The sequence below is a fragment of the Giraffa tippelskirchi genome, chromosome 12 (genome assembly GCF_054371585.1).
Source record: "Giraffa tippelskirchi isolate mGirTip1 chromosome 12, T2T-mGirTip1v1.2.pri, whole genome shotgun sequence".
Lineage (NCBI taxonomy): Eukaryota > Metazoa > Chordata > Mammalia > Artiodactyla > Giraffidae > Giraffa > Giraffa tippelskirchi.
In genome coordinates, this window is record NC_137286.1 from 142,302,800 (window position 1) to 142,328,933 (window position 26,134).

Sequence of the window (26,134 nt, forward strand, 5' to 3'; positions counted from 1 at the left end):
CGAGGGGATTGGCCCGCGCGTCGGCCGGGGCTCAGTAAGGCCTCCTCCGAGTGGATGGCCGAGTGGACACGCGTCCGGGCTCCGGAGCTTCCTGGGACGTGTAGTTCGCGGCTGGGCTAGCGGAAATCCTGCCAGGTTTTTTTTTTTTTTTTTTTTTTTTTACCTTGTCTCGCTCGTTTATTTACTTTGTGGTAGCCGCTTTCAGGGGACAGATAAATAGTAGATGCCCAATTAAGAGGCACGCGCGTCTTGGAGGAACAGCTAAGATTTCTTAAAAACAAAAACAAAAAAACAAAAAACTGTCATCATATCCTCCGCACGTGCAGAGGACAGGTGTAAAACACGATGAAAGGAAGGTGTTGCCCATGACATCGGACGATCGGTCGCCCGACACGGCCGTCTGGGCGCTGTCTCCGCGCGCTCCGATGGGACGCGAGACGCCGGCCCCAGGGTAACCCGAGGCGCGTCGCGGGCCGCGCGCTGGAAGCTGTGATCCCGCATCTGGGCCGGGCTCCGCCGCGACTGCTGCGACCCGACTCCACCGGACAGGCCAGAGGTACCTCGGGCTGTGGGCGGGGGTCGAGGTGGCGGCCGACGATCGTGCGCCTTGGGGGCTGGGCCCGGGACGGAGGGCAACTGAGCGCCGCTGGGCCGGGCCTGCCGCCGTCCACCTGCTCTCCGCGGGGCCCGGTGGTCATCCGAGTGGACGCCCCTGCGTGGGGGCCGGTCCTCCGGGGAAGAAGTGGGGCGAAGACCCAGGCCGCAGGGTGGAGGGAAGCGTCCAGGAGAGAAAGGACGCGTCTTTTCGGGAACAAAGCCCGGTTTGGAGGGGGGGCGGGGACACCGGTGGCCCCTAGCCGGCGCGGCGCGAGCCTCCGCGCCACGCTTGGCTGGGCCCGGGCCGAGAGAGCGCGGTGGCCGGGCCCCCACCCCGCACGGCCTGCGCGGTCGCCGGAGGGGTCCCGGCCAGCTCTGACCTCGTACCGGGAGTCTCCTCCTCCTCCCCTTCCGCCCTTCTCTCGGCCTTGTTCGCTGCCCCTCCAAACTCTGATGGGCCGGTGGCCACGCCAGCCAAAGCCGGGGCCTGGACAGGGGTCAATGCGAAGGTTTTCTGTACTGTTTGCTTTGTGGGGCAGTTAACATTAGTATTCATATCAACTCGTGCATTCAGAAACTCCAGTCTTGGGCTTCCTCTTAGCCCCGGGGACAGGGCTGCCTTGCGCCCCAACCCGCCCCGCGCCCACGGGCCCCCGCGGGGGCTGGAGGCTTCAGCGCGCTGGTGAAGGGCGTGAGGAGGGCGCGGAGGCCCCGCTGCTGGGCCCCGGGGCGCGCGGCGCCCGGGGATGCTCGGGGATGCCGGGCGGCGCTGGCGGGGGTCGCTCCGCACTATTTCCTGCGGGCGGGCGCCGCCTCCGCCTCCGCTGGCGGCGGCTGCAAGCGGCGGGCCTGCGCCACTATCGTCTTCATCCCGGGGGCCTCCGAGCCCGGCGGCGCCGCCAGCTTCGCAGAGAAGGGTGGTGGGGCCTCCGATCGCCTGCCCAGGAGCCGGGGCTCGCCGCTGGCCGGAGCGCGCGGAGACCCCCCTGGCATCCTTTCGAGGCGGGCGCCTCTGCCTGGGCAGGGGCTCAGGTCTGAGCGAGGAAGGGGCCTGGAGGGGGTGGGGAGGGGGCTGGCGAGGGGAAAGGACGGAGATCCGACCCCCTGGGCTTAGCGCGTCTGGCCTTCCAGCGTCTATTCATTCCATCCTTCGCTGCCCATGGTCTCAGCGGCCTTGGGCAGAACATATAGATCACATTAGTTGTGCTACATGGAAGCCTTTATTGGAAGACTTTTAAAGATACTTCGTTCTCTAAGCAAACCTGATGCTTAAAAATAAGGATTTAAAATACAACCAGAAAAGAGTGTAACCAAGGCCATTAATAGTGGATTTCCAAATGTTTATTTTACCGAGCAGTTCGTTCCAGTGACAAAAATCTTTCCTCCAGCGGTTCATTTGAAGCTGGCCATTTGATGAGATTTCTTCTACACGGAGTTAAACAGTACTTCTGTTGCTTCTCATAGGATTTTGTGAATAAATCAATAAGTCCTGAAGCTTAGCCCTGCAATCATTCTTACTAGTAAATCTTCATAGATCATGGCCTCCATTACTGGATAAGGGAACCTCAGTTCTCACTGATGAGAACCTGGGAGGAGAAAGAGTCCCCTTGTCTAGAACTCCGGGTCCTGATTGCCAAGGCCACTCCTGGTAAGCCCTCCTGGAATCCAGGCTCCTAATCCCGGGCTTACAATAATGCCTAGGATGGTGCAGGGGCTTAAATATATATCTGTTGATGAGACTTTTACAAATCACCCTGGGGATAGGAAAACCAGATTTGCAGGAGACAGACATTCATCATATAAACCACATGATCTAGAACTGCACCCTGGTAAGACCTGTGAAGGACTTCCCTGGTGACTCAGACAGTAAAGCATCTGCCTACAGTGTGGGAGACCTGGGTTCGATCCCTGGGTCAGGAAGATCCCCTGGAGAAGGAAATGGCAACCCACTCCAGTACTCTTGCCTGGAAAATCCTGTGGACGGAGGAGCCTGGTGGGCTACAGTCCATGGAGTTGCAAAGAGTTGGACATGACTGAGTGACTAAACTTTCAAACTTTCAAGACCTGTGAAGGCTCAGAGTACAAATCTGCCTGCCAAGGCAGGAGACTCCTGTTCTCTCCCTGGGCCAGGAAGATACCCTAGAGAAGGAAATGGCAACCCACCCCAGTATTCTTGCCTGGAGAATCCCACAGACAGAGGAGCCTTGTGGGCTACAGTCCATGGGGTCACAAAGAGTCGAACACAACTTAGCAACTAAACAACAAAAGACCTGTGAAGGAAAGGTACTGAGTTTGTACAGGGTCGCCTGGTCTCACTGAAGGAAAGAAGCATCTGGAAGAAAGTGACATTTGACTGACATCCAAATGTGGCCTTCCCAGGTGGCTCTAGTGGTGAATAACCCACCTGCTAATGCAGAGGACGTAAGAGACTCAGGTTCGGTCCCTGGCTTGAGAAGATCCCTTTGGAATAGGATAGGGCAACCCACTCCAGTATTGCCTGAAGAATCCCATGGACAGAGGAGCCCGCAGGGCTACAGTCCATGAGGTCGCCAAGCGGTGGACACCACTGAAGCAACCTAGCACTCAGCACACGAAGGATAAGGGGAATTAAGTAAATAAAGGAGAAGAGGGAGAAGACAGCATTCAGAGAAAGGAAACATGGTTCATAGCGAGAGGAGAATGAGGCGGAGGTAAAGAGAGAGATCACGCCAGGTTGGCTCTTTGTTCTAAGAGCAGAAGATTTTAGGCAGGGGAGTTACATGATCACAAATGTGTACACAATTTACTTTCCATTATCTGTGCACAGGTCAGGTTATAAATGTCAGTGCATGGGAATGGGCAGGGACCTAGGAGCAGAAATAAATGGTTTATAAAAATAAGGGCAAAAGAAGATGTGATAATATCGTGAGAGCTGCAGGCCATTCAGTGGAGGGACAGCCTGCCCCTCTGTACCTAGGCATTTCCTGAGGCTGTGATTACAGTCTAGTGTATTAACTGACCTCCATCATGAGTCTATAATGAGTAATAATTTGTGCTTAGTTCATGTCTGAGAAACTCTGAGGATGCAAAACACCACCTGGGCTTTATGGAGCTGTCGCTGTCATGGGGAGAAGAGACGGTCAGACAGAGAAGCCGGGTGGGCTGAAGTTCATGGGGTCCCAGAGAGTCAGACACGACTGAGTGACTGAGCACGCAAGCCCAGGTAAATAATGAGGAAATCAGCAGCAGCAGGGTTTTGGTCATGGGGTTTGGATAATCTTCCTCTTCTGTGTGATATCTTTTGGCATTTTGCAATATTTTTCTGTAATTTGTTTTACTTAGGTGATAAAATTTATAAATATGACCATTTTTCAAAGAGAAATTTCTTTCTTTTTTTAAAAAAGATATGTATTTGGCTCTTCCAAGTCTTAGTTGTGGCATGTGGGTCTAGTTCCCTGACCAGGGATTGAACCTGGAACCTGAGCCTCCTGCCTTGGGAGCATGGCGTCTTAGCCACTGGACCACTAGGGAAGTCCCTCAAAGAGAAATTTCCATCAATAGTGGTTCAGTCGAGAAAGTTTTCATACCACTCCCAAGTTTTACTCTTGGCTTTGGTTGACAATCAATAGAAAAACATGCCCTTTTGTTGATGATCTTTGTTGTTTTTTTCTTTTGGTGAAAGTGCAAGTAAAAAGATCATTCTTGTCAGTGACCATTATTTAAAAGCAAACAAACTCCAAGCACAAACAAAACCAGACTGTTACACTTTTTATTAATCAAGTGCTACGTCCTTTCTGGTCTTTAGCTTCCAGGAAGCTCAGCCCTACCTTTTATACACAAGTGCAGTGATTTCCCTGGCTCTATGTTCCTTTTTTTAAAATAAATTTTTATTAGAGGATGATCGCTTTACAATGTTGTGTTCGTTTCTGATGTACAGCAAAGTGAATCACCCATACGTAGACATGTGCTCAGTCGTGTCCAACTCTTCGCAACCCCATGGACTGTAGCCCCCCAGACTCCTCTGCCCATGGAATTTATTTTCCAGGCAAGAATACTGGAGTGGGATGCCCTTTCCTACTCCAAGGGGTCTTCCCCGACCCAGGGATCGAACCCAAGTCTCTTGTGTCTTCTGCATTGGCAGGTGGATTCTCTACCACTAGTGCCACCTGGGAAGCCCATACACAGACATATATCCCCTCCCTTTCAGACTTCATTCCCATTCATCCTGAAGTTTCTGATAAGAATATTCTCCTATTCTTTTGTTATTCATCTGCTGTCGTGTCTGACTCTTTGTGACCTCATGGACTGCAGCACTCATATATATTCTCTTATATATGTTCCAGATTAGCTTTGTTCAGACATCCCCACCCTCTGCGCAGAGAGCTGGTCCCATAGGCAAAATTCCATTTAATCTGAGGAAAGAAGCTCTGTCAAAGCAGAGGCTAAGTCTGAGATGAAGAGATAACAGGACAGGGCCTGGAACATTTCTCTCTACCCTGACCCACCCGGCCAGCCCCCTAAACCTTTGTTCACTGCCCCTCACCATGACCACATGCTCTGAGTAATGTCCCACCCTCCTGCAACCCACCCACAGAAACCCAACCCAGAAACAAGACCTTCCTCTATTCACCACTTCCTCTATTCACCACCACCTCTATTCCACTTTTAGTGAAAGGCATGAGAATAACAGGAAAGAAGTAGGAAATGCTTTGCTAGCAGGGAGCTATATTCAATATCTTGTGATAAACCATACTGGAAAAGGACATGAAAAAGGGTGTGTGTGTGTGTGTGTGTGTGTATATATATATGTATATGTGTATATATATGTGTGTGTGTGTGTGTGAGCATAGCTGAGTCACTTTTCTGTACAGCAGAAATTAACACAACATTGTAGATCAACTGTACTGCAACAAAACTTTTTAAAAAACAAAATGCTTTGCTAGAACATCTGCTAACAGAGTAGCTTAAAGTTTGGCCTGTACGACCTCAGAGACACAGGGCTTCTTCTCTCTCTCTTTTTTTTTTCCTTAATTTTGTTTATGTATTTTATTTTTGACTGTGCTGGGCCTTCATTGCTGCGTGAGCTCTTCTCGAGCCGCAGAGAGTGGGGCTGTTCTCCGGTTGCCGTGCTCGGCCTTCTCGTTGCGGCCGCATCTCTTGTTTCGGAACAAGGGCTCTCGGTGTGCGGGCTTCAGTCGTTGCGGCTCCCGGGCTCTGGAGCACAGGCTCAGAAGTTGTAGCCCAGGGGCTTAGTTGCTGCCCGGCCTGTGGGATCTTCCCGGTTCAGAGATTGAACCCATGTCTGCTGCAGGCAGGTTCTTTATCGCTGAGCCACCAGGGAAGTCCTACCCAGAGCTTCTTTTGGAATCTTCCTCCATCATCCCATCAGGAGACGAGGAAGAAGGAAAAACCGTCAAAGCTTCCTGTCGAGAGATCCGCTACTCCTAGGATTTCTTGACCAAAAAGCAAAAAACCCGTGGAAGTTCTGTCTTTGGTGATGAAGCTCCCGCCAAACCCGCCCTCTTCCTGCAAATAACTGTGAACTCTGCATAAAGTACTAAAAAAAAATCACTGTCCGAAGGTATGATTAGGGAGGAAGCATTCCTTCAAAAGAAAGAAAATAAAATCTTCCCTAGGATATGTGGGGGCTTTCCTGGTGGCTCAGACGGTAAACAATCGCCTGCCATGCGGGAGACCTGGGTTCGATCCCTGGGTTGGGAAGATCCCCTGGAGGAGGGCATGGCAACGCACTCCAGTATTCATGCCTGGAGAATCCCCATGGACGGAGGAGCCTGGAGGGCCACAGTCCATGGGGTCGCAAAGAGTTGGACACGACTGAGGACTGAGCACAGCACACAGGATGTGTGGGGTCCTCCTTGGGTGGAGCTCTGTTCTGTAAATTCCACAAGGGACATGCAATAGCTGTGCTGGTTTCTCCTCACAGACTCCAGGGCTCTTGTGGGAACCGTATTCTACGATTCCTTATCGCTTTTGTTGTTGCTCAGTTGCTCAGTCCTGTCTGGTTCTTTGTGACTCCATCATGGACGGCAGCACGCCAGGCTTCCCTGTCCTCCACTATCTCCCAGAGCTTGCTCAAACTCATGTCCATTGAGTCGATGACGCCATCCAACCATCTCGTCTTCTGTTGCCCCCTTCTCCTCCTGCCTTCAGTCTTTCCCGGCATCAGGTCCTTTCCGATGTATTTTTTTTAATTTATTTATTTTTTAATTGAAGGATAATTGTTTTACAGATTCCAATGTCTTAATCATCGGTTTTTGTTATTCAGTATTTGAGGCTGGGTTTTATATAATCATTTTCCTGTAACCTGGGAAAACTATTCTCATTTCTAGTTTTTCAAGTAAATGAAGGGACAGAGACAATAATTGGTCAAATTCCAACTGGCCACCCGGGGTGGGTTTTGTCTGTGAAGCGGTCCCCTGGGCAGTGGACTCACTCTGCTTGGGCACTTGCTTCAGGGGGTCTCCCATACCACCTGGGATGGTTTGAGTCACCAAAGGTCTTCCTTTTGTTTAAATCTTCAACTTCCTCAGATAACCCTCCGTTGTTATTAAACTTTGTTTTCTTCCCCAAAGGCTGGGTGTATGCCTGAAACTCAGTTTTTCCTGAGACTGATCAGAAGTTAGTTACTACTGGCTATAGCTCATTGTGGTGATGCATGCAGAGTTTTGAGATATTTATACACCATGTGTGTGTGTGTGCTAAGTCGCTTCAGCCGTTTCTGACACTTTGCGACCCTATAGAGTGTAGCCCACCAGGCTTGTCCGTCCATGGGATTCTCCAGGCAAGAATACTGGAGTGGGTTGCCATGCCCTCCTCCAGGGGATCTTCCTGACCCAGGGATCCAACCCCAGTCTTCTATGGCTCCTGTCTTGCAAGTGGATTCTTTACTGCTGAGCCACCAGGGAAGCTTATATACCACACAGTTCACTTACTTATTTATATCTATCTATTTATATTTATTTCTTTATTACTTATTTTGGGAGAGCACACAGAGAAACAGTTTGTTTATTTAAGACAGAAACAAGGCAGAGATACACACCCAGAGAGAAAAGGGTGCTGGCAGCTTCTCTAATAAGGAGGAGCCCGGTACACCCGTTTAAAATGTACAGTTCAGTGGCTCTTCCTACATTCACAAAGTTGTGCATTCATCATCACAACCAGGGAATATTTTCATTCCTCTAGGAAGAACCCCCATCACTCCCAATCCCCTTTCGCCTCACAAGCCCTTAGGTAATCACTAATCTAATTTCTGTCAGTGTAGCTTTTCCCGATCTGACCATGTCATGTAAAAGGAGTTACACACTCTCTGGTCCTTTGTAACTGGCTTCTTTCACTTAGCATAATGCTTTCAAGGTTCATCCATGTTGTAACATAGATCAGTGTTTCGTTTCTTCTTATTGTCCAACAGTATTTCATTGTATGGATAGACTACATCTTATTTATCCCATCATCAATTGATGAGAATTGGGTTGTTTCTTTTTTTTTTTTTTTTAGCTATTATGAGTAGTACTGCTCTGGACATTTGTGTGGACATACGTCTCCAGTTCTCTTAGATATATTCCAAGGAGTGAAATTGTTGGATCATATGCTAACTCTATGTATAACATTTAAGGAACTGTTTTCCAAAGTCACTGGAGCATTTTGCATTTCCACCAGCAATGTATGAGAGTTCCAGTTTCTCCACTTCCTCCTCGACCCTTATGATTATCTGTCTTTTTGATTTATACCACCTGAATCAATATGAAGTGGTATCTTATTGTGGTTTTGATCTGCATTTCCATGATGGCTAGTGATGCACATCTTTTTATGTGCTTATTGATCATTGCTACATCATCTTTGGAGAAATGACTGTGCAGATATTTTGCCCATCTTTAAATGGAGTCATTGGTCCTTTTATTATCCTATTTGTTGTTCAGTCACTAAGTCGTGTCCAACTCTTTGCGACCCCATGGACTGCAACCTTACAGGCCTCCTTGTCCCTTACTATCTGCTAGAGTTTGTCCAAGTTCATGTCCACTGAATCAGTGATACTATCCAACTATCTCATCCTTTATTACCCTAAAGCATCATTTAAAAATAATTTTTAACCAGACAGATGGTCAGTGATCACGACTTAAGCGTGCAGTAGTTGTGAAATAAATATTTATCGAATGAAGGCCTGTGAAACACTTAGAATGTTTGTTTGCATTTTGCAGTGTCTAGTGGATTGTTGATCTTTCTTTTTCCTCCCTCTTTCCTTAGGAGCCCATTTTTGCAGCTCTCACGTTTTTGCAGAATGCTGTAAACGATTGTCATAGCTGTTTCTCAAGAAATAGAAAGCGTGGCACCCTCTTCCTCACAACAGAATTTTCATAGCTGCGTTCAATGCCTAACGTGGCAGAAGCAGAAGGGGCAGATGCTTCTGGAAATGGTGAGCACAAATCCGAGAGAGGGTCTCCCGAAGAGAGCCTGCAAGGTGCCGTTCAATCTTTTTGCACCTCTGGAGAACGCCTGGGTCCCAAAGGAGATGGTCATTATCCGTGGAGCTGTCCAGTGACCCACACTCGGGAGAAGATTTACGCCATCTGTTCAGACTATGCCTTTCTCAACCAGGCCACCTCAATCTATAAAACTCCAAATCCAGCCCGCTCTTCTTGCCTCTCTGATAGTACCTCTTTATCTTCAGCAAATAATTCCTCAAGGTACATTGGCATCTCGGCCAGTACGTCGGACATCATCTACAGTGAAGAAAACAGCTTGGAGAACTTATCCAACAGCCTGGGCAAGCTACCTCTCGCATGGGAAATTGATAAATCTGAATTTGATGGAGTGACCACGAATTTGAAACACAAATCAGGTGAGAAAGGAGTCTGGACGATCCTAAGCGAAAATAAGGAGAAAACAAGCAATACCTCTTGTTTAAACTTGGAATTAGGCATATTTTCTTGCAATGCAGGAGACCCAGGTTTGATCCCCAGTTCAGGAAGATCCCCTGGAGAAGAGAATGGCAACCCACTCCAGTATTCTTGCATGGAGAATCTCCATGGAAGGAGGAGCCTGGTGGGCTACAGTCCGTGGAGTCACAAAAAGACGGACACAACTGAGTGACTAACACTTTGATCATGTTGTTTTTCATTATCAGTTCAGTTTAGTCGCTCAGTCTTGTCCAGCTCTTTGCAACCGCATGAACTGCAGCACGCCAGGCTTCCCTGTCCATCACCAACTCCCGGAGCTTGCTCAAGCTCATGTCCATCGAGTCGGTTTTTCATTATAGTTTAAAAAAATAACCTTGGATGTAGGGCACTTAGTTCATTAATGTGTTGCCACTGGAAATTTCAAACATAACCCTTGTGTTTTGAGAGCTTGGACCAAATCTAAGAGTGCTGTTAGACAGAAGTATTATAGATAAGTAGGCAGTAGTTTAGAAATGGGTAATGAGGTGGCTAGAATAACATAGTATTTCAGTTTTGCAGTGATGTGAATTCATATTTCCCAATTAAGCATCTAGTTTTCTTTGTTACTATGTAACATTCTGACTTTTCTGTTGTTAAAAAGTTTTGAACACTCAGCAGGGTCTCCAGGTACCTCTGAGTAGGTTGCGCACTGCACAATGTAAGGGGGTGCAGTGTACAGTCTTCACTGTCGCAATGTGGTAGTTCTGGAGCACATACTCATGCCCTTCACACCTTTCTTTGGAACTCACATTAAGACCGGAATTTTGTGAGGTAGGTCCTGTTGTCTCCATTTTATAGGTGAAGGAATGGAGGCATAGAGGGATAAATTTTGGGGTACACTTGCGCAGCTAGAAAGAGGCAGAAGCAGGTTTGTACTTTATTTCTTGGCTTTTTGGGTCATTTTGTAAAACCTCCATCTGTCTGCTCGTTCATTGATAAAATCAACTTATTTCACAGAATGTTTTGTAAATTTGTAACTCTTGGGGAGTCATCGGAATTTCACTTTGTGTCTCTATTTGTGGGTGATTGGTCTATAATTTTTTTTTTGGTAATATCTGTTCAGGTCTCCTAAGACTCGTTGGGAAGTGTTCTTTCCTCCTGTTTTCTGGGGGGTTTTCAGAGGGCTGATAACTGTCTCTAAATACGACTGTAGAGCTGTCGTGTGTGTGCTATGCGTGCTAAGTCGCTTCAGTTGTGTCCGACTCTTTGCATCCCCATGGACTGTAGCCCGCCAGGCTCCTCTATCCATTGGATTCCAGGCAAGAGTGCCGGAGTGGGCTGCCATGCCCTCCTCCAGGAGACCTTCCTGACCCAGGGATCGTACCCGCGTCTCACGTCTCCTGCGTTGGCAGGCAGATTCTTTGCCACTAGTGCCGTTGGGAAGTGCTCTCTCTTCCTGTTTTCTGAGAGGTAATAACAATCTCTAAATACAGTTATGGGGCTGTCTTAATTCCCACCGATTCTGTCAGTTTGGTCTGTATATTTCATCTACATTGTCAAGGTGTTGACATAAAGTTGTTCCTAACAGTTCCTTTTATCCCTCTAACACCTGTAGGATCTTTAGTGATAACTCTTTTTTCATCCCTGATGCTGGTAGTTTATGTTCTTTTTTTTATCTAGCAGTGGGTGTATCAGCTTTGTTTGTCTTCTCAAATAACCATCTTTTAGCTTTACTAATTTTCTGAATTGTCTGTTTTTTGTTCAACCGATTTATGTATTCTTTACTGTTTTGTTCCTCTTATTTTGGGTTTACTTCCTTTATTTTCTATCCTCTTGATGAAGACTTTTCTGCGTAAGCATTAAATGCTCTAAAATTGCTCACTAAGTACAGTTTTGGGCTTCTCTGTTGGCTCTGATGGTAAAGAATCCGCTTGCACTGTGGGAGACCCAGGTTCGATTCCTGGGTCTGGAAGATCCTCTGGGGGAGGAAATGGCAACCCACTCCAGTATTCTGGCCTGGAGAATCCCATGGACAGAGGAGCCTGGTGGGCTAGTCCCTGGGGTCACAAAGAGTCAGACACCACTGAGCAACTAACACTTTCAATTCGAGTGCTGTTTTTGCTGAAGACCATAGATTTTAATACATTCTATTTTTAACTATCATTTAATTTGAAGTATTTTCCAATTTCCCTTGTTATTTCTTCTTTGATAAATACCTTATTTAGACGTATGCTGTGTTATTTCCATATATTTAGGGTTTTTCTAAATACCAATGTCTAATTTAGTTCCATTGTGGACAGGGAACATATGACCTCAGTCTTTTTTAAATATTTTATTAAAATATAGTTGATTTGCAATGTCATATTGTTTCAGATGTACAGCTCAGTGATTGGGTTATACATATACATATATATTTTTCAGATTCTTTCCCCTTACAAGTTATTACAAATTATTGAGTATAGTTCCCTGTGATATACAGTAGGTCTTGATGGTTCCAGCTGGTTTTGGGTGCCAGATGGTTTCATTGCAGAGCATCTTGAATGAAGAAAATGGATCTTTTTCTATGTTTGTTTTCTAAACATATATCTCTATAATCTGTATTTTATAATTTATGGCTGACTCATGAAAATGAAATATTAGCTTTTATTTAATTTTTATAGCAGATTGATTTTGTTTAAAATATAATATGTGTAAGAGATTTTTAAGTGCACCTAGCTAGGACTATCCGGGTGATCCAGTGGTTAAGATTTTGCGCTTCCAATGCAGAGGGTGCGGGTTGGATACCTAGTCAGGGAACTAAGATCCCACATGCGGTGAGATCAAAATTAAAAAGATATAAAGTGCACATAGCTATCTGAAATGTTCATGATGTTTTAGTGAAATGAGGCTTGGATGTTAATTAACAATATCTTAATTTATATTATTTTTTGACTGGGTGATCCACTGAATGTAAATGAAAAAGTGTACAAATCAAAGAGTATAAAAATTCACTTTTGTCTCCCTTTGGTGAGGCTCCCAATTTTCCCTCCCCCCATAGATAACCACTGGGTTGTCTTTTGTGTCTTTTGGAGAATGTGTGTGGTGTCTGTGTGTCTGTCTGTGCACACATATATACCTACTTGCATACAGAAAGGAGACTTTGTTTTCCATTCTGGCTCCTGGTGCTAAAGTTGCATTTTAATAATGTACTTGTATGCATCATTCTTAATTCATTTTGTGGTCTCTGTAGGCCTGGAGCTATTTTTAAACATCACATCATCAGATTATTGGATCTGCTGCTTTTACTTTCTCAACAGAGTAACATTAATGTGGTTTTATTATTTTATAGGAAGGATTCATTTTCTGGAAATTGGTCTCGTTAAATATTTTACCATTGCTGATTTGATTTTCTAGATGTGGCTAAGCATTTTGTGATTGATTCTTTTGCTAGCTAAGTGACTAGCTCAGGAATTAAAATATAAGAACCTGATAGGAAATAAGATTCACGGTCATTTAAATGAGCTTTTATTCTCTATCCCTTTCTTTAAGGCAGTGGGGTATTCTTGAAGATACATGAGGTTTTTCAATACCTTTGCGAATAGCATTGTTAGACCTAGCTACTTTGATATTTTGTTACATGATTAATTGTATTGTTTTGGGAGCTTACTTCATCTTACCTCATTTTTATACTCTTGTGTTCCAGGCAATGGAAAGAAGCAAGTTTCCAAGAAAAAAACTTCAGATAAGAAAGGGAGACGTCAAAGGGAATGGCCTCAGTATTCTCCTCTTGAAGATATTAAGCAGCGGAAAGTATTAGACCTCAGACGATGGTAATTGCTAAAAACTGACCTTTTTAACCTAACCACAGTACCACTGTCATACCTAACGAAGTTAACAAATATTTCCTTAGTATCTCATTTTTGGGCTTCCCTGGTAAAGTGGTAGAGAATCCATGTGCCAATGAAGGAGATGCGAGCTCGATCCCTGGATCAGGAAGATCCCCTGGAGAAGGAAATGGTAACCCAGTCCAGTATTCTTCCCTGGAAAATACCATGGACAGAGGAGCCTGGAGGGCTCTGGTTCATGGGGTCCCAAAGAGTCGGACATGACTGAGCTACTGAGCACACTCACAGCGGTCCTTGTAAACTGGAAGTTGATGTAAAGATGTGATTAGATTCTGGTTGAATATTTGGGGGCAAGAATACTGTCTTGGTGACCTTGTGTCCTTCATACTGTATCCCATCAGAAAGTATGTGGAGTCTGCTCATTCGAGATTAGAGATTCTAAGAGTGATCACTGGATTAAGGGGGCCACAGCCTTAGCCACACTATCAGGTTCCTTTCTTCTCTCTGCAACCATCAAGTCATCACAGTGTTGACAGTGGCATCGAGCGAACATCTAGACAACCATCAACTTTTCACCTAGTGGTTTTAACCAAACCCATTGATGACCCCTGCCTGAATCCTGTTATGAAATGGTGATTTTTCAAAATTCTATCATTTCTTCTGCCTTTACTAACTGGCATTCCTTTAATGAGAAAATCTTCCACTTAGCAGCTGGGGCTATTTGGTGGCCTTAACATAGAGTCCCTGTTCTAAAGAAAAAGATGTTTAAGTCATGATAGCTTTTAAGTACTACTGATCTATGATTTGAGGTTTTAAAAAATACTAGATTTCTTTCTCTTATTTTATAAATATTGGACGCTTTGCTGTGGGCTGAGTACAGAGATGCAGAAAACAGGACTTTATTCTCCAATCTAGTTTAGAAGAGACAAAAATGTAAAATATCTTAGGAACTCGGTCAGATGATGGGTGGGAATAAACAACCAACATGAGAGGAGGTAATGGTCACTGAAATGCTTCACTGAGGAGCTGTGGCTTAAGAGAGGAAAACGAAGGGGTAGAGGGTCTAAAGGTCTTTGAATGGATGGTAGGAAAGTGTCTGGCAGGTTGGTAAAGAAGAGTAGACCAGTCTGGAGTGTGGTTCATAGCAGCTCAGAAACTTACCCGACATCACATGGCAAATAAGTAGATCTTTCATTGAAACAGAAGAGAATTGGACTCCAAAGTCCATATTCTTTCTTTATAACACCTTCCACAGTCTATTTCTTGGATGTCAGGCTAAGAATTTAGAACTTTTTTTCTGGGGTAGAGATAATCCACTGATGCTTCCTTAACAAAAGCATATTTTACAAAGATAAACTGGTAGACTGTATTGGAGAAGTGACACAAATAAAAAACATTAATTTTAGTTTCTTTGGAGCGAGCTTTTGTGCATTTTGTTCTGAATCCCTTTGACAGGATTTGTTATAACCACATATATGAGTAATTATTCTTAATAGGATAACATGTAAGGCCATAAAGACTTGGATGAGGAAAGATAGATGTGAGAAATAACCTAAGGGGAAAAACTACTAGGATGACAAGTGTATTTCCTGGAGAATATTACAAGGCTGGAGATGGAATGGAAAGACCCACAGGAGACAGTAGAATGTCAGTAAAAGTTTTAAGCTGGTCATGAACAAGACCAGGAAACAAGTTTGGACTGATGAAGAAGTATGAAAAGTCTTAACAGTGCCTAGGCTTGATCCCAAGGATTTGTGAAGAAGTGTGTAAGATGGAGGAGGGAGGTTGTACCATGACAGAGAAAGGTCTTTTTACTCCACTCCTTCCCTCAAACCCATGAAAACAATAACAACAAAATGAAAAACAGGAAATCCTCTATCTTCCCTGAAACAAAGAAATAGCAATGTTCCCCAAACCATTGGCTCTAACACATACTCATCAGATCCCATACATTCTGTGTTAACGGAGAGGAGATACTGAGACCCCATAGACTACTGCTGGCCTCAAACAATGCAGGTTGCTCTACATTTCAGGTGACATCCCCGAACCATTTGGTGACTCTGGTTAAATCTAGGGGTATGAGCTGTGGAGTGAGAGGGGAAGAATCTGAGTTCTTTGAGGACATCAAGGTCAGCACTACAGAAATACAGGGAGGACTGCAGAAGAAAACACTGTGCTGATTGCTACTTGATTATCTTACCTCCTGTATGCCAGCTGAGGACACTGCCTCTAGTGATTTACAGGAAAGGTGGTGCTTACAGGAGGGCAACACAGGCCACACACTTCCTGATTTTAAAACATATTACAGAGCTACAATAACAAAGATGGTGTGGTACCGGCATAAAGACAGACATAGACCAATGGGACAGAATTGAGCTTAGAAATAAACATTCATGCAAATAGGCAAATAATCTTCTGCAAGGTTGCTGAGACCACAAGATGGGGAAATGATAGTCTCTTTGGAAAATGGTGCTGTGATATCCATGTGCAAAAGAATGAAACTGGACCCTTTCTTCACATCATACACAAAAATTAACTCAGAATTGATTAAAGACCTAAATGTAAAACCTAAAGCTGTAAGATCCTAGAAGAAAACAAAGGAGAAAAGCTTCATGACATTGGATATGGCAGTGATTTCTGGGCTTTCCTGGTAGCTCAGTTGGTAAAGAATCTACCTGCAATGCAGGAGACCGCAGTTTGATTCTGGTCAGGAAGATCCACTGCAGAAGGGATAGGCTACCCACTCCAGTATTCTTGAGCTTCCCTTGTGGCTCAGCTGGTAAAGAATCCACCAGCAATGCAGGAGACCTGGGTTCAATCCCTGGGTTGGGAATATCTCCTGGAGAAGGGAAAGGCTACCCACTCCAGTATTCTAGCCTGGAGAATTGCATGGACTGTATAGTCCATGGGTATAGTCCACAAAGAGTCAGACACGACTGAGTGACTTTCACTTTCACTTTCTGGGGTATGACACCAAAAGCACAGGTAACGAAAGCAAAAATAGACAAATGGGACTACTTACACATCAAACGTAAACATTTCTGTTCACCAAAGGAAACAATTAGCAAAGTGAAAAGGCAGCCTACAAGGTGGGGGAAAACGTTTGCAGATCATGTATCTGATAGGGGATTAGTATCCAGACTATATAAAGAATTCCTGCAGCTGAAGTTGCTAATAGTCATACATGTAGCTCAACTAGGAGTTTGCATTGAAATTTCAGGAGTTGGTGTCTAAATTTATATATCTGTAATTTTTTTCCATTCATTTGAGTAACATTCACTTTAACTAGTCATACTTAGCCATCATTCTTAAAAAGCATGATTTATTGTTATGCATTTATAATGCATGCATGCTCAGTCGTGTCCAACTCTTTGCAACCCTATGGACTAAAGCCCTCCAGGCCTCTTGGTCCATGGGATTTTCCAGGTAAGAATACTGGAGCTGGTTACCATTTCCTCTGCCAGGAGATCTTCCCAACCCAGGGACTGAACCTGCATCTCCTGAGCTGCTGCACTGTCTGGTGTGTTCTTTACCACTTGAGCCAGTTATGCATTTATAATGTGTTTAACAAATATGAAAATACTTCAAATGAATAAATATTTAACATTGGTTTGAATGATCAAAGTTTTCATTATGCTAACATGCTCAGTTGCCATGAGTATTCTGTTTCTATATGCGTATTTTGTGTTTATTCAAGTGAAGAAAACATCTCTTTTATTTTTTCAGGTACTGCATAAGCCGACCACAATATAAGACTTCTTGTGGCATCTCCTCATTAGTTTCTTGTTGGAATTTCTTATATAGTACAATGGGAGCTGGAAAGTAAGTTTGATAATTGATTGCTATCTCTAAACTACAAATTGAGAAGTTATTTGGTGTTGCTTTTGCTATAATGGAAGATTTTGGAACATGGAATAATGAAAGATTTTTAAAAATATTCTTTTTTTAAAAAATGTATTTATTGATTGATTGCATTGGGTCTTAGTTGCGATGCACAGACTTAGTTGTCCTGCAGAATGTGGGATCTTAGTTCCCTGACGAGGGATCGAACCTGCATCCCCTGCATTGGAAGGTAGATTCTTAACCACTGGACTGCCAGGGAAGTCCCTATAATGGAAGATTTTTAAGAATAGATTTTTTAGAAGTTGGAGGAAAACTGCTGTATTTTGTTTTAAACCTTTTAGCTAAAAATATGTGCATGCATTATTTTTGATAAGATAAAAATTTTAAATGTTAGTAAAATTGTTTGCAGATGAGACAGACATAGTAACATTGAGACAAGCTGCATTTGCATATGATGGGGATTGTGAAATGAGAGGCCGTATTTCTTTTGTAGTCTTCCAGCCATCACCCAAGAAGAAGCTTTACATATTTTGGGCTTTCAGCCTCCATTTGAAGATATTAGGTTCGGCCCCTTCACTGGAAATACGACACTTATGAGGTACGAAGCCTGTGCTTAGAGGAAGACCTTATTTCTAGTTCTGCAAAATAATAATTTTGTAGGTGTGCATTAATAGTATACCATGTATCTGACTGTTTGAACCCAGCTTCTGATAGGTATGCCAGAATTGGGCTCTGCCCGAATTTTACTGAAATTGGAATAGCACTTTCTTTGTTATGGAATTGTTGCTATGAATGAGTCTTCTTGTTATTTTTCAGGTGGTTTAGACAAATTAATGACCACTTCCATGTGAAAGGATGCTCATATGTTCTATATAAGCCTCATGGGAAGAATAAAACAGCTGGAGAAACTGGTAAGTAAATACATAGAAGATTTACACACACACACACACACACACACACACACACACACACATACACACACACACATAGGTATATGCTTTAGGATTCATGTCAAAGATTGGTTTTGATTCATGGGATATGCTGTAAACTCTAAATACAGTCTATCACTCTATCCAAGAGGAAATCATAATAGATAATATTGATAGTAATATATAGGGTACTTTTCGATATACAGTTTAATATCTTTTAGTTCTTTTCCTCTTTGAATGTAGAACTTCTAAAACTTCATGGCATGTCATAAACACTGCTTTAGCACCGTGTGTTTTTTGGGTCCGTGGAGTGTGTGTGTGTGTGAGAGAGAGAGAGCAAGAGAGAGAGCTTGCTGCTACTAAAATCCTTTCAGGAAGAAGCATGGAATTTGCAGTTCCTCTTCCTGAAAGGGAATGCAAGGATTTTAGAATATTTGATGTTAGACTGGCGTAGTAATGTGTAACAGGACAACGAACTGTGAAAGTGACACAGTTCTATTATAAAAGGATCTTGGTTGTTACAGAGAATAATGGAGTCGATCCTAAAGATTGCGTTAGTTATGTGCTAGTTAAATAATTTGCATTATTTGAACATTTCCATTTTTAAAATTTCACAATCACCTTTTGACTTTACAATCAGAAACCTCCAACACAGTGTTAAAGAAAATGTTCTTCTGACATTTGTCAAAAGGGTAAGGAAGACTATTGTAGACTGTTGTAATGGGGAACTGGGTCATGGGAGAGCAATCGGGCTCAACCTGAAACAACAAACCAACTCTCAAAGCGAGGGTTCCATGGATGGAAAGTTATTAAGACGAGACATCAAGGGTCCTTGCTGAACCGGTCTAACAAATCTTATCTCAGGCAGTCTAAGGGTTGGGCTTTAAGAGTGAAGGATAAGGACCTTGATCTGGTATCTGGGTGGGGGATTCTCTCTTAACTGACTTTGGCAGAATTTTTGCTAAAACTGGATTCAGCCAGGATGGACACAGAAGCCCAAGGTCCAAGCCTAGCTGAGAAGAAGGCTCAGAGATGCCTTACTTAAGGTAGGCTATAGATGGGCTCCAGGTTGGGGAATTTACAGTCAGCCAGCCTCCTCTTTGCATTTCTTGACATAAGAGATAGCTGGGCTCCCGTTGAGGAATTTACACCCAACAAGAAACAGGATAAATAGCCAGTCTTTGCCTTTTACCTCAAGAAAATAATCATGGCAAGGACAAAGAAAGGGAAAAAAGCTGTCTGATAAGGGAGACATTACCCATGCGCAGAAAGGCTCCTTGGAGTGAAAAGTCAGAAGATAATTCCAGGCCATAATGAGTCTTGCTCCTCCCAGAAGCCTTCACTTCGAGAGCCATCTTGGCTAGGGTGTGTGTGCACACCCCAGGGGCAGGTCCTAAGACATATTAACTAGGGGGGACAAAGCAAGGTGACTGGCCTGAGGGAAGACATGGATCCGGAAAACTGCCCCTTTATAAAGGGTTTAAACTCCTCAAAGGCACCACCCTCTGAGTTTGCCCATGTGCCTTTCCTTTCAATAAACTTTTTACTTTACTCTTTATCTTCTGCCTCCTCGCCTGAATTCATTCTTGACTAGGCAGGCAAGGCTAGGACCCCTAGCCCTAACTGCTGGCTCCTGTGGCCCAGTGGTTAGGAGTCCAGGTCTGAGAAACTAAGCCCTGCTTCCAGCTAGCACTCGCGGCTGCTTGCTGCTGCGTGCGTCCGAAATCAAACTGAAGTCTGGTCAAGCAGAGTCTTTGTCAGCAGAGAGAGTACCTGGTTTACCAAGATCAAGGACTGAACACAGAGTAACAGTAAATAAACAGGGTCTATTTCTGTTGCCTTTTCGCAGGTGTATCAAGCTGCTTGTGAGTCAGTCAGACTTGGAGTCTGCATATTGGCTTCTGCACATACTGGTTCTGTGATCTGAACGAGGCGCTTAAACGCTCACTCACTGAGCCAGTGTAGACTGTTATCTTACTGAGCCAGTGTAGACCTTGTCTCCATATTTCCACCCCACAGGGTCACTGTGAAGATAAAAGGAGACGTGTTTGTAATATACTTAGCCCCTTGCTTGACAGAGTAAGGACTCAATAAATGTTGATTTTATTCTTACTGACTGAGCTCTGTGCAGTTGCAGGGGGCCTTTCTCCATGGAGCTTCCCTGGTGGCTCAGACGGTAAAGCGTCTGCCTGCAATTTGGGAGACCCAGGTTCCATCCCTGGGTCAGGAAGATCCCCTGGAGGAGGACATGGCAACCCACTCCAGTACTCTTGCCTGGAAAATCCCATGGACAGAGGAACCTGGTAGGCTACAGTCCACGGGGTCACAAAAGAGTCGGACACAACTGAGTGACTTCACTTTCCCTTCCTTTCTCTGTGGGAAGGGGAGCCTTAAATGTTGTTAATTTTTTCTGTTTCCACAGTGGCTGTCAACACAGCCCCTCTTAGTAATTGATCAGGCAATAAAAAGCTAAGAGAGGATAGACTTTGCAACACACATCAGCGTTTTTCCTTCGTGGAATAGGCTCTCCTCTCCATCCCTCCTCTTTTTTTTTTTTTTTTTTTTTGATGGGAAGAGAGGAATTGTTGCTATGATTTCTTCAAATAAATTTCAGTGCTGTACTTTCCCAGTTTTGTTCTTGTTTTCACTTTCCCTATTACAAGACCTGACTCCTCACTGTCTCTTTTTCTACATGTGTTTTCCTGAAGGATCACTGATCCATGTCCCCCTTGATCTTCCTCTTCAAGCCTCAGTGGTCCTCAGCAAGCCCTGTCTTATGTCTGACACTCAGATTCCTCTTAATTTCTGTAATACTGGTCATTTTTGTCTGTTGTTTGGCATTTGGGATGTGCAGCTTTATATGATGTTGGATCTTTTTAATGTTGTTTGGCATTTGGGAGGTGCAGCCTTATATGATGTTGGATCTTTTTAATGTTGTTTGGCATTTGGGATGTGCAGCCTTATATGATGTTGGATCTTTTTAATGTGTCTGCCGGGCTCCTTGGTCATAGGGACTTCCCTCAGTAGCCCTCTGATTCTAAGTATGATGCCCTCTGACTTTACCCATGTGACCCTTGGGACTTCTGATTGTATTCTGAGTGGAGAGTGTTGACCTGTGTCGAGCAGAAGTCGTCCCTGTCCCATCTCATTGTAGAAGAAAGAGTTGCAGAGATAGGCTTTTCTTGTTTGTCTCTGGGATATTCAATAGTGAAAACCATGGCCAGTTGTTAGTGTGCATTTTAAAAAAATACTTTGAAATGTAGCTTTTGTTTTAGATTTTTTTTTTTTTTTTTTTTGTGAGGTGCCGTGTGGCATAGCACATGGGATCCCAGTTCCTCAGCCAGAGACTGAACCCACACTCCCTGCAGTGCCAGCTCGGAGTCCTAACCACTGGACCACCAGGGAAGTCCTATGCTTAGATTATTTTTAAGGGCTCTCAGGCCTGTTTTCTTCAACAGGCTTTACATTTTCCTGGTGACTACACTTCGTAGATTTTGGAACTCCCTCTTTTCTGGCTGACTTGCTCATTTCCTGTGGGCCTTCAGGAAATGTGAACTGAGCTTGTGCACGCTCAGTTGTGTCCAACTCTTTGCGACCTCGTGGACTATGGCCTGCCAGGTTTCACTGTCCATGGGATTTCCCAGGCAAGAATACTGGAGTGGGTTGCCATTTCCTTCTCCAGCGGAGCTTCCCGACCCAGGGATTGAACCTGCATCTCTTGAATTGGAAGGTGGATTCTCTCCTACTGAACCACCTGGGAAGCTCTCACTCATGGAATAAAAGCAAAACCCATGGATTTTAACAAAAATTAACAGATTTGACTGTGAATATGAGTTGAAGCAGTTTTTAAGAGATGTATTTAATAATGACTCACAAAATTTTGTGCCAAAAGTTGTCAACATTAATGTCAAACTATTGGTTTACTTATTACTATTCACTTCCTATTATTATTACTTATTAGAGTAACGTCAAACTGTTGGTTCCCTTAGTTACCAGCTTTTATGCCAGGAACATCTAGATTCATTTGTTTTTAACAACTAGCTTGAAAATTACACTAACATTCATGTATTTCATTTTTATTCTTTTTGGTAGATACCTTTGCCCCATCCCGACGTAACTCGTGGATACACTCGCCCTGGCCCTTGGTACCAGTTAACTACAGTGTCTTAGTGCATCTTGAGTGGACTGTGCATTTATATTCTGTTTTCCTCATCTTCTGGTTTTCTCCAGTTCGTATTCGACACAAGATTGGATAAATCTTTTCCGTGTGTGGCACTAATATATCCTTTCCTACTGTAGGGACTCTGTGTAGCTTGCTGAAAGCGTCAAGTCCTTAGCATCATCCCAGGCGAGAGCAGATTGGTCTTTCGATGCTGTCCTGCATGTACCAGTTGAATTTAGAAGATTCAAGGGTCTAAGAACCTTGCAGGATGATACTGTGTTGCTAGATTACAGAATCCGGTTCTTGTCTTTGAAGGTATAAAAATACATTTTGATAAATTCTTTTAGAGTTCTCTGGAGTCCTATTCTTAAAGAATAGATTCTTACCCAGCAGGCTCACAGAATATCAGAATGCTAATATATTAACTGAAAGTGAGAAATACACTATCAAAGGCACCAGCATTTTCTCAATGGCTGCTCAGGACCCACACTGCTCCTCTGGTAGTTTTGTTCTGCTTTCTCTACACCATCCGCATCATGGCTCTGCATTTGGTAGTGGCTGCTTTGTCGCTGAGGTTTCAGATTCTTGATATGCTCTGGTTTAGACGCCACATCGGTCTGAATTTAGTTTCCATCTATAACGCATTTGTCTTCTCCTGTGCAGCATCACTGTCTTGGATGACTGCCTTAATGTACTAAGTGCGGTGTTTACTGTCTCTTATTTCAGAAGGTGATCTTTTTCTGACCTTACCCTGAAATTCTGGGGGTGCCCTACGAGAGGCCTCTCTGTGTGCCCTCCATTCTGAACCAGATGATGTGCTCTTCCCTGACCATCTCCCTCCCGCGCGATAGTGTGGTTTTCTCCACACGCTCCTTCCTCTGTCTGGGTTGTCAGAATCCTGCCACTTGACTTTGTTCTGTCCTGAATGCCACCCCCTTCTTGATTCCTTAGACCCGAGGTGCTCCTTCTCCTTTGAATTACACCCCTTTTTTTCGTGGCATCTTTTCCACCCTATATCCAAGTCACCTCTTTTATCTTCTCTACGAGGGCAGCTTGAGGTACCGTGGATTCCTTGTCTTTCATTTCCTTATGGTTCCTGATATATTGGGTTGGCCAAACAGTTCAGGTTTTCCTGTTACAGAAAATGTCATGATACAGCTTACAGAAAGACCTGAACAAACTTTTTGGCTAACCCAATAGTTGGTAGCTGTTCATTAATTTGCTTTCCGAATTGAGTGCAATAAAAATTTCCTGTTAACCTTAGACCAATGGCTCTCGAAATGTGACCCCTGGATGAATATCAGCATCACCTGGTAACATGTTAGACATGCAAATTATTGGTCCCCACTCCAGACCTACTGGGTCAGTCACTGAGGGGATGGGTACCAGCAATCTGTTATTTAACAAGCCCTTTGTGGTCAGGTTTGAGAACTACCGCCGTGGCCTTTCTGGACTTCCCAGGTGGCGCTAGTGGTAAAGCCTGTCAGTGCAGCAGACGTAAGAGACACGGGTTTGATCCCTGGGTCAGGAAGATCCCTGGAGGAAGGCATGGCAACCCACTCCAGTATTCTTGCCTGGAGAATCCCATGGACAGAGGAGCCTGGTGGGCTACAGTCAATGGGGTCGCAAAGAGTCAGAGACAAATGAAGTGACTTAGCATGCACATATGCTGTTGCCTTTCTAAAGAGGTGCTGTCGCGCTTCTTTATCAGGAGTGTGGTCTTCCATTGATAGGAAACACAGTGATTTTTCATTCTGTGCTCAGTTGAGTCTTGGGAATTCTATGGCAGTGCCTCAGGGCTGGTGAGGGGAGAGAGGTGAGCATGTAGGTTCCCTACCTCCTTTTGGGCCACAGTAACAGCTTTGATCCTTTTAATGGACTGGCCTGACATGTAAACTTTCCTTGCAGAAGGAGTTCCATGTCAAAATAAATCTGAAAATTACTGATCTGAATTAGAGGTCAGCAAACAACAGCCCATGAGCAAGCAGCCCATTTTATAAATAAAGTTTTATTGGCACATAGACATATCCATTTGCTTATTCATGGCCCACGGCTGTTTCTGTCTGTGGCTGCTTTCAGCTACAGCAACAGAGCTGAGTAGTTCCAAGGGTAGTGCCCTGATCCAGGGCTTCTCTGGTGGCTCAGATGGTAAAGAATCAGCTTGCAATGTGGGAGACCCAGGTTCGAACCCTGAGTCAGTAAGATGCCCTGGAGAAGGAAATGGCAACCCACTCCAGTATTCTTGCCTGGAGAATCCCATGGACAGAGGAGCCTGGTGGGCTGCAGTCCATGGGCCGCAACAAGTCAGACAAGACTTAGTGACTGAACAACGACAACAACAATCTAAGTCCATTGTCATGTACTTTGAAATAATAACAAAAGACATACCTGAGTAGCATGATCATTACTTCACAGAAGAAAACCTACCCCGTGTCCTCTAGAAAACTAGGACATAGTCGAAGAGTATTTGTAACAGATGAAATAGTATGAATATTAATGAGGGCAAACTTTCATTCCTATCTCATTTGCCCCTGAATATATTCCAGACATTAATGTGACTCCTATTCACAATCACAATAAGGAAATCAGCTGTTTTGGATTACATTTGACTTAAGGAGGGAAGTGTGAAATAAAGATTTCCATTAAAAAGTTGCAATAAAGTTCTTTCACAGGAAGTTTTAGTTATCTGGGGTTACTTTTTACTTGGCATTTTCACACTCTGATAAAGATTTCAAGAGGTCTTCCTAAACCAGTTATGTGTATAAGCATCTTTAATATTTGCTGGATTTATGAAGAGTGCAAATCTATTTACATTTGCTTACTATTCTGGAATATATCTACAGTCAAGTTCAGCTATGGAAATGAAATACTGAGCATCTTCTGAATTTTAGTTCTTAGAATTCTTCATTTAGAACTGTCCTTGGGTGTCAGTTTTTAGTTTGTCTGGGGAACTCAGCCCAAAACAGCAGAAAGACTTATTTATCATTATGAAATAGAGATTGTAGTAGAACAGATTGCCATGCATGCAGGAATGCACATTATGAAGTAAAAATCTATGGTGAATCTATGAGTAAAAATCTCCTAGCTGAAACCTTGGAGAAAGAGTTTAAGACAGAGATGTTACGGTCTCCATGGAACTCACAAACTGTGTGTGTCTGTGGGGGCTGGGGGTGGGCTCCCACATCCTTGGCTCTGTTACAGCCATTGACCAGCTGTTCTTGGGCTTCAGCTATTTCAGTCCATCAGAAAGTCCATCAGAAAAGCCAGAAAGTCCATCAGAAAAGCCATAACTTGCAAGTTTTCATCTATTTCAACCATTTTTAGGATTTCCTGTCTTAATGGGCTATTTGTTCATGAATAATTTAGCTTCTTCCAGGAGATGCAAGTTAATGAAACTTCAGTTAATGGCTTTAAGTATTGAGTGGTGGTAAAAAATGGTTTCTTATGTAATACTTTTGAAATTACTTCATAACTAATACACGCAGTCATCGGAAAGACACAGGGAGAAGCAGTTATAAGAGGATTCAGTGGTTCACCAGCCAGTCTCTATAAAAATGTTCTTACCACTTGGCTTGTAAAAGCTGTTCCTCTAATTTCGGTGATTTTTCGTAGAAAAGATTGTAATGTGTGTTAATGGGAAAAAGTTTTCAATTTTGGAACTTGTTTGGAGTTTATATTTGTCCATATACTTTAGTGGTTTCCAAATTGGGATGTTTGCATATGACAGCTATGCAGTGATCACTGTGGTCTGGGAAGGATGTATTAGAATGTCTACATTTTAATCTAATTAAAAATTCCTATTTTTGTGTATCTTTTATATTAGTACAGTAGTAAATATATCTAATTTATAAACAACCATGCTTATCATGGACATGCTTACTTAGAAATTTCTAGTGATAGATGTGT

At 43.8% G+C, this 26,134-nt stretch overlaps 1 protein-coding gene across 3 annotated transcripts in view; it reads left to right on the forward strand.

The window, feature by feature from the left end:
- Positions 1-207: 207 nt before the first annotated feature.
- The window catches only part of BIVM (basic, immunoglobulin-like variable motif containing), a 31,540-nt gene continuing 5,613 nt past the window's right edge, over positions 208-26,134 (forward strand). For all 3 annotated transcript variants that reach the window (XR_014071903.1, XM_081552118.1, XM_081552119.1), the window contains exons 1-6: positions 208-556; positions 8,839-9,433; positions 13,153-13,279; positions 17,021-17,116; positions 17,631-17,735; positions 17,954-18,048. Coding sequence is in view for 2 of the 3 variants with exons in the window: in XM_081552118.1 (XP_081408244.1) it covers positions 8,962-9,433; positions 13,153-13,279; positions 17,021-17,116; positions 17,631-17,735; positions 17,954-18,048 (895 nt within the window). In the remaining variant the exon portion in view is untranslated. The remainder of the gene's footprint in view (positions 557-8,838; positions 9,434-13,152; positions 13,280-17,020; positions 17,117-17,630; positions 17,736-17,953; positions 18,049-26,134) is intronic.